Source organism: Pristis pectinata, chromosome 4, assembly GCF_009764475.1.
Source record: "Pristis pectinata isolate sPriPec2 chromosome 4, sPriPec2.1.pri, whole genome shotgun sequence".
In the NCBI taxonomy this organism is placed as follows: Eukaryota; Metazoa; Chordata; class Chondrichthyes; order Rhinopristiformes; family Pristidae; genus Pristis; species Pristis pectinata.
The window spans coordinates 40,189,141-40,198,312 of record NC_067408.1 but is presented as its reverse complement, the minus strand read 5'-3'; the positions used below and the strand labels follow the sequence as shown (position 1 = coordinate 40,198,312).

The 9,172-nt window shown below is 38.3% G+C and overlaps 1 protein-coding gene across 2 annotated transcripts in view; it reads right to left on the bottom strand.

Annotated features, from left to right (window-relative positions):
- Positions 1-781: 781 nt before the first annotated feature.
- Positions 782-9,172, bottom strand: part of afap1l1a (actin filament associated protein 1-like 1a) — a 159,376-nt gene continuing 150,985 nt past the window's right edge. The window contains exons 18-20 of one of the 2 annotated variants that reach the window (XM_052013836.1): positions 7,965-8,155; positions 3,419-3,532; positions 782-2,679 (exon numbers count right to left, since the gene is read on the bottom strand). In XM_052013836.1, the coding sequence (XP_051869796.1) occupies positions 2,653-2,679; positions 3,419-3,532; positions 7,965-8,155 (332 nt within the window). In that variant the 3' untranslated portion in view covers positions 782-2,652. The remainder of the gene's footprint in view (positions 2,680-3,418; positions 3,533-7,964; positions 8,156-9,172) is intronic. The other variant, XM_052013835.1, reaches the window with a different exon arrangement.

Here is a 9,172-nt window from a genome sequence, read left to right as displayed (position 1 = left end):
GTTATTTTATTAGTGAACTCCAATATCAAGACATTGTCAAATGCTTTTGATTGAACCTTAGTCTTTATTTTAGTGACCCAAGCTGTTTGTTGTTCTATATTGATGTAATTTAGTTAAGCAAATGCCTCTATTTTCATTAGAGTGAAGCTATAACATGGACAACCCATGGTGGAATTTGATTGGGGTTGCCCTGACACACAGGGAAGTGCCATGCCCAGCCTCCCCTACATTTTCCCTTGTCTATATGATAACCTGTTCTTCAGCTGCAGTGGAGAATTTTTTTTTAAGCTCTAACTTGCTTCCTACTGGCAATGATGTGGCAACTGCAAACCCTTCAGGCAGCTCCTGCCACGAACTGCAAATATCCTGTTTTAGTGTGTGATTCTCTGTGCAAAATGTTGCAGTGTTATTTTGTTGAAACATTTTTGCCCAATTTCACACACTTCTTTTTGGAGAGGTGAATGGGTATTAGTGCTATATATCAGCAGATGTTTAGTCTACTAAAATAGAGCAAATCTAATTTCTGTGCAATTAAATCTCTATCCATTCACCCCACTTTACCTTTTCAACAGTAATCTAGGCCATCCAGTTTCTTTTAGTATTCTCTGCCTCACTTGTCCTTCGTGGGAAACCATTTCATGCACCAATAACTCATCCCCAAGTTTCAAAAAGAATGTAACACAAGTGGCAGATCCAATTCCAATCAAATTAGCAAGACATGGCTCTGGTTAATCAAACTTCAAATCAGGATGGGTACATTCATGACTTGCACTCAACTTTGACATTCCTTGACACAAAACTTTTATTTTTATGAGTTGGGTAGGGAGTGTATATAATTAACAATTGGACATAGAACAAGTTATGAGAAATGAAAAATATCCATTGGTCCTTAAATACATGCGGAATCTTATCCCTTAAAGTGCTTACAAATTAAACAGTATCTTGTTGTAAGTTTAAAAATTACTGTCGATCAAATTATACATGATTCAATTGTCCTAGGTTGGACAGAAATTCCTGCAGCATTGCCTTTAATTCTATACATGTACACAGTAAAGAAATAAAAACAGGGATTGAACAAAAGGAATAAACAAAGCTCTAGGCTGCTTGTAAGTTTCATTTGGAAAGCTGAACGGAGAGTCAGAAGGAGAAATACAGTAATTCTTTAAAACAGTGAAAATGCAGATTGATTCCACTTGTTTTTGAGCTGTTTTTGGAATGTTTTTTATAAACATTTAATTCACTCATCAGCACTGAAATATAAGTTTTAAAGTTTGTTCCAAAATACTTTGTGTGGGGGGGGTGGAATTCATTAGTCATTTGTTTCATCAATTACAATTGCCCGGAATTATGCATTCAGTCATATTGGAAGGCTGCAATGTAATCTTGAGTGCAGTGGTACCTTAATAACATTCAGCATTTATCTTGTTAACAAGATTAAAGCTAAAGAGTTTGGCAGTGAATATGAACAGCTAGATCTTGTTCAAAATCCATTCTCATTCTGGCATTTTCTAATTTGTAAATTATCATAATTCTGAATTCAAAATGACTCCTGACAGTTGTTGAATTGTGGATTTTAAAGTAAAACTTTTCCATCCAGCTTTGTACAAAGTGCAAACTGTAATCAAACAGTTTTGGAAAGCATTCAAAGCATGGCAGCACCATGACTATCATACAATGTAGCATGAAACTTCTCCCTGTTTAACTTTGGTTATTTAGCCCTAACCATAGTTCTTCTGGATGACTACTTAGCACCAATATTATTGTTGGTGAATTCCTAAATCAAGATATTGTCAGAATGCTTTTGATTGAATCTTAGTCTTTGTTTGAGTGACCCACGCTGCTGCTTGTTCTATATTGATGTAATTTAGTTATACAGACTGACTTAAGTGAATTTTGCTCTATTTTCATCAGAGTGAAGCAAATGCAGAGGTGATGTGATATTAACATAGTGAAAGTAATCAGGTACAATAAGTGCAGAATATGATGCAACATATTCAATAGCCTGGAACAAAATTGGCCTTAAGTTTTTCCACAGAGCTGCACACTGACCATCGGAAAATGATTTCTTTTCCCCCCTTGGTCAGTAGCTGTCCAGATAGGATCCTATGGATTGCAAAGACGTTAATTGGTCTTGCAGTGAGCATAGGTGTGGTGGAATACTATGAAGAGATAGTCATGCAAGCCTGTGCTATAGTATGGCAAGTGGCTTTTATTTCAGCCCAAGATTTGTTAAAGTGTACTGATTTTGACCATTAGTTGAGCAATGCTGCTCCAGAGAATGCAAAGGGAAGTGAAGTCACAGCCTGTACAACAGAAAATCAGTGTTTCTGCAATCTAGTTAAAGATGAATTACACACTGTTGTTGCTAAAAGATAAGGTCAGGCTGTCTTTTAACAGGCATGAGAAGCTAAAGGAATCCAGATTGACACACAAGATGAATTTGAAGTATAATAACCAGGAAGTTATGACAAACCATTATTATCCCATATCTTATAGCATTTTACTTTCTTTACACGTCCCTCTGATTTGCAACTTCTGCTTGAACAAGAGGACGCATCAATTTCCCATTTCTGAGAACTGATAAAATCCTGAATTTCTTACACATTTTCCAATTTAATAAATAACTTCATGTTCCATCTTCATTGGATCATTTCATGTTCCTGTCTTTTTCTCCCATTCCTATAGGTAAAAACACAAAAGAAATCTGATGTTAGAGTTTAATTTTTCAGTCTATATGATAAAGAAACATTTTTTTTTCTTTAATTTGTCTTTATAGCTGAGTGACATATGCAGTGTTAATCAGCATAATTCTGCCACTTTACCTCCCACTAGGGTTTCACTTTGATTTAATTATGATATTAGTTCAGGAAATGTCTTCTCCCTCTTTCATCTTGCATGCAATATATTAACAAGTTGCATGTACATACACAGCAGGAATCATAAAAAATGAATTAAAACAAATGGAGTGGTGCAGCAGAAAAAGTGCACAACAGTGCTCAAAACATTTAGAGGAGTGTTTTGAAGTTCATTCTTCCTGTTTTCTGTGGGGAATGAAAATCTTTCCAAGACACCTGATTCACAGCCATGAGTTAGCTCTCAGATGAGCATCAGTATTAACTCTTGGAAATGAGAGACACATAACTCACCTTGAACATCAACACTAGAGTAGTCTTTTCCATTACAGAAAAATGTAGAGATTTAAATTCGTGCTACATTTATGAAGCAGAACTCAGTTTTGCATGATCATGTACATTATATCTCTGCCTCTGTGCGCACATTCTTTTCCACTAACCTCGGAGCAACGGTAAATCACCAAATTAATTGAAAACTTGGGTAGAAAACAAGGAAATGCATTGAGATACTTTTAAATATAAAGTTGTTATCTACTAGGAACAGGTTATGAAAACAAAATTGATACCTTAGCTTTCTGTAAAACACACACTTTACTGGAGGGTATTGTGGTGGGAGTTCTCCTCTTTTCTGAAGCACAGTTTACTGGAATGAAATGATGCTCCGTGTAACTGTTTTCAGTCTATGGAAAATACAGGACAGTATTTTGTTAATTGAACAACTTATCCACACAATCTCGGGGCTCCATTACCTTTTTTCTATATAACATTTTTAATGTGGTTAAAATGTTGTGCTGTTTCACAGGAGCAAAAGAATATGACACTGAGTCATACATGGAAATTTAAGGAAGATTGGTCCAAGAGGTATTTTAAAGAGCCTCAAAAGAGAAAAGGAATAGAGGGACTTTTGGGGAAGGAATTCCAAAACTTGGGGCCATTCACTCAAACATCAGTTTGTTTGTTGCAGCAAACGATAAAAATGTATTACATAGCTATCAGAGACGACCTCAGTAAATTTCTACCTTGCATATTTGTGGGAATGAATTAAATACTTGTTTGGCTTGACTCAGAACCCCAGGTGCATTTCCTACACTGAAAATCTCAGTGCCATTTTTTTTTCATCGTCTTCCACCAGGTAGCAGGGAGATTGTAGTACAGCTTTATAAAAGGCCACAACTGAAATACCATGTACAGTTTTGGTTACCACACCAAAAGAAGGACATGATTGTGATGTAGAGAGTGCAGAGGAAATTCACCAGGATGTTGGCTGGGGGCTGCAGTGTTTAATTTATGAGAAGAGGGTGTACAGGCTGGGTTTGTTTACCCTGGAATGGGGGTGGGGGGGGGGGGTGGAAATAGGACCTGATTTGAGGTTTACAAAACTGAGGGGCAAATAGTAAGAGACAGAGGTGTTTAAAAACTAGAGGACATAGGTTTAGGGTAAGGGGGAAGAGTTATAGAAGGGATCTGAGGATGAATTTTTTCACCCCAAGTGTGATTGGAATCTCGAACGCACTGCCCAAATGGGTAGGGAAATGGGTACTCTCTCAGCATTAGTATCTAGAGGGGCACTTGAATTGCCAAGGTGTAGAAGGCTGGTAAATGGGATTAGTGTAGAGGGCATGGATATGGTGGGCCAAAGGGCCTGTTTCCGTGCTGTATGATTTTCACTCTGTGACTTGACAGCATCTGAAATTTGCAGCATAAAATTTTGTAATGTTGTTTTCACCTGAAAGTGTCAGCTTTCATTTCCGTATGTTGTCCTCCAGGACTTCATACAAGGTCAGGGTGAGACTAAGTAATGTCTATGATCTTTTTTTTAAAACCAAAACCTTTTAGAGGCATTGCAGCTAAATGAGAAATAGTCCTTGTGTTTCCAGTCCAAATCACTGATTGGACTTGTTTCCAGCTTTAGTCCAGCTGCTTGAACTAATGGCAATGCTCCATCTTGGTTCCAGTTAAGATTATGCAAATGGATACAATGGAAATCAAGTGTGGGACCCAAATCTGTCATAGGGCTCATTTTGCAGAACAGATTTTGGCAACCATGCTATTTGGAGACTATCTGTTTATAGATGTAGCATCTTGTGTTTTAAGAGTGATTTTTTAAAACAAAAATCCTTTTGGTAAAAGATCCACTGACTTCAAGTAGCATAGAAATTCAGTTGGATACAGAAGCTTTTCCACAACCAATATCCACAAACATTGGAAAGCAATTTGGCTTGTGAATTTTTGCTTTTTTTCCCCCAATGAAAGCTATGGGAAAACAATGGTTAACTGAGGTAAGGATAGTATTAGATTTTTTAAAAAAAAATCTTATTTGTTGCCAAAAATTTCGAAGTCTAATGATTAAGTATTTCAGAAACTAGCAGAGGATAACCAAAAATTGAAAATGAGGGTGGTAAAAATCCAATGCAAGTGTACACCAGCAGGAAATATGTAGAATAGGTATTAAGAGCCTCCATAAAGATCTAAAATGGAAGGAAGTAGTAAGATCCCTCAGTGGCTGAGACAGGAGAAATTGTAGGGAAGTGCAAGTAGTACAGCTGCTGTCTCTCAGCCCTGGTGACCTGGATTCAATCCTGTACTGTATGCGTGGAATTTGTACATTCTTCCCGTGACAATGTGCATTTTCCCTGGGTGCTCTGGGATGCATGTTTCTAGGTTAATTGGCCACTGCAAATTACCCCAAGTGTGTAGGTGAGTGGTAGAACCTGGAGAAAGTTGATGGGAATGTGGGATTAGTGTAGGATTGGTGCAAATGAGTGCTTGATACTTGGTGGGGAAAAAGAGCCTGTTTCTGTGCTATGACTTTAATGGAATAAGGAAATGTCTGACACATCTTGCGAATACTTGCATTTGCCTTCACCGTAGAAGACTCGTAATGTACCAAAAAAAAAATCCAATAAGAGACACTTCAAGTAACCAAGTGCTTAAAGTAAATAATTTAGTAAAGAAAAAGAAATACGGGAGAAATTAGTGAGACCAACAGCAGAGAAAATCCCTCGATTTGATGATCTACGCTCTAGAGTTCTAAATGAAAGGAGGGAGAGAGAAAAAACAGAACTATGTTAGCCTGATATGAGTGGGTGTTAAAATGTTGGAAGCCATTATTAATAACTGGTAGAATGGCACTAAATGAAGATGTCCTGCATAGTAATCACCCAGTCTGGAATGGTTTCCTCAGTGTAGAGGAGATCGCATTACGAGCAGTGAATACTGGTTTTATTTTCAAAGAGATGCACATAAATTGCATATCCACTTGCAAAGCATTTTGAGAACAAAAGTGAGGGAGGGGACCTGTGTGAGATTGGATCAAAGAACATTCCACATATTCCAGAAAAAGGCACCCACATGGGCTTCCATAATATCACCTTTTTATTTGGAGGAATGTGCCTGATGTCAAAGGAGATAGTCATAGAATAAAACAGAATGGAAACAAGCCCTTCAGCCCAACTCATCCATGTTGACCATGGTGTATACCAAGCTAGTCCCAAATCCCCCTAAACCCCTCCTATCCATGTACTTATCCAGATGTCTTTGGAGATGCTATGTAGGGGAGGGTGATTGTGGATGGTGTTTTAATTAGCCTCCATTCAAGGAAGAAGTGGAGAGCCCTCAAAATGTCCTAGTGAGGGAATGAAGGTACAGAGGGATTGCACAACCTTGGTAACAGTGGGGCAGTTAGGACCAGGAATCCTAAAATTGGTAAAGTGGTAGAGGGCACTAGAAGAGTTATGAATGTGGATAGGAAGAGACTGGACAATGGGAGGAGAAAATAGATCTGGTCTGTTGTCCTTTATTGCAGAATGATTGTCGTCCAAGAGCAAGAAAGTCTTGCTGCAAATGTACAGGGCTTTGGTAAGATCACTTCCAACATACTGTGTGCAGTATTGGTTACCATGTCTGGGGAATAAAATGCTTGCCTTACAAGTTGTACAATGAAGGTTCACTCGATTAATTTACATTGTTTTGTAAGAAGAAATTGAGCAGGGTGTGTGTGGGCTTCCTTAAGTTTAGATGAATGAGTCGGAGAAGGCTTGGTATGGTGGAAGCAGAGAGACTCTTTATCCTGGCTGGAGAGCAAGGATAAGGAGTTTAGGAGAAGTAGTAGATCATCAGGGATGGAAAGGAGGAGAGAATTCTTCAATAGAAGGTTGTGAATTATTGGAATTCTGTAGTCCAGAGGGCCATGTTTACATAATCAAGAATGAGATGGATGTATTTTTGTATCTAAGAGAAGCAAAAGATGTGCAGCTTGGCTGAGAAAGTTTTCAGGCATGGATTTATCAAGAAAAGGCATCATATCATTTAGCTCTTGGTTTGATGATAGTCTTTGTATACTATCTCTTTAAGCAAAAAAATGTTAACTTTGGGTGGAACGTTCCTTGAAACTTCCAGTTGCACAGAAAAGGACTTGAATTTAAATAACACATTATTACATTTCTTGTAAGTGTCTCAAAACACTTCATATGATGAATTAAAATAAAAGTTTAATGACAGTTGTTATACAAACAAGTTGGAGAAACCATTTGTTCACATACCAGAGGGAATGAATGGTTGGCTGAATCATCTATTTCTGTTACTGAATGAAGACCATAGTCCAGAAGACTATTGCAGTGTATGTAGATGTGCAATATAAATGTATGATGTATGTGCATGTGTACAAATTAATTGGAGAGAGTGAAATAAACAAGATGCACATGTTTTAGCAGCCTTCTGTATCTCCCCGTGGTTCACCATAATCCTGGCACTATGTACTAGTAGAGTAAATGAACACACACATATTTAAACAAGCACTTCCTACTGTGTTATCAATTGTATAATGGAAATTTAGATGTTCAGCTGAAGAGGCATCTGGGACATTACACTAACTTGTCATCTGAATGACCCCATTTTCCAAAAATGCAATACTCTCAACATGGAAATGGGGCTTGAACCAAATGTGAGCTTGGGCATTGGAATGGGCCTTGAATTTACAACCCTCTGATCAAAAAAAAAGGAAGACTCTAAACCAGACTGGAAATGTTATATTCAGAAGACATTACATTTGGTTGTTGTAGTTTTCTGAACTTATTTCCTTATATACTATGAATATAAATGTTTCTCAAGTACCTGTGGAGCGGTAGGCTCTGTTTTGGACTCAACAGATAAACTAATTTCTGCTCCCCTTGCAATTGCTTTCTTCAGATTCTCCTTTACTTGTGTTAACTTGAGTTCCAAGTCCACCCGCTCTGTCTCTTTAATTTTACATTTTTCTTCCAGTGTTCGTATCTTTTCCTCCAGCACAATTTGAGATTTTTTACCTATGGGAAAAGTTATATGCATTAACCCATGCCTTTTTTAGTTGATGCTTAAAATTCTTAAAGGACTTCCAAACACTTGGGCCTAGAAATTCTACAGCATGTGAAAATACACACCGAAGCAATGCTACAGGGTGGTCTCACACCAGTTTGATGTGAGGCGATTTCAAAGGTTCGCCTGTGTTAGTACTGGTGAACTTGGATGTGGATGCACATTGTGCATTGGACCAAACTCTGCCATGAAGCATGACTTTTGCCTCTAACCTCCCTCCACCTGGAAACTCTAAAGAATCGGAGCTTAATCTACCGGGCCGCCCTTGCGGTAGTGTTCCCTAGGGCTGGGGAAGTGGAGAGGCAGTGGTTAGTAAGGTATTGGCACCATTCATGTGTGAGAGAGAATAAGCTGTAGGGGTACAGAGAAATAAGGAGGCAGGGATGGGACTATTGGAATTGCTTCCTGGCTGAATGGCCTCTTTCTGTCTCATTATAAGTTTAAAAAAAACATGAGGCAAGTTTCACCACATTGGAGGCTACGGATGATAGGCTTTGGGCCTTTAGAATACCAGGATAAAAGAAAATGAGAATTTAATGAAAAACACTCCATTTTGTTGGCTTCTTCACTGCTGGAAGCCGTAGTAGTGGCCCAGGTAGGTTTGGGTCCTCGCAATGTCCTCAGGTAGAGGTCTGCTTCCTCCAGGCAAGGTCTTTGGCATCATTCCCTGGATTTTTTCTTCCACAATCATCTCTGGTCAGTATCACACAAGTCCTTTATAAGCATGGAGGAGTATGACTGAATTTCTGGAAATGTGCCAAGTGCACATTGTACCCAATCATGTTTTACAAATGTTTTGGTAAAATTTGGTTACAATTTACACAAAACATTAAAGTTTGGCTTGGTTGTAGCAATTAAGAATGGGTGTGCCAGGTGTTAAATAATTTGTCAGTCTGAAGTTAATGCCTTGCTGCTGGTATTCTTTCTTTCTTCCACCAAAATCTCAATTGGGATCAAGTGTTAATGGC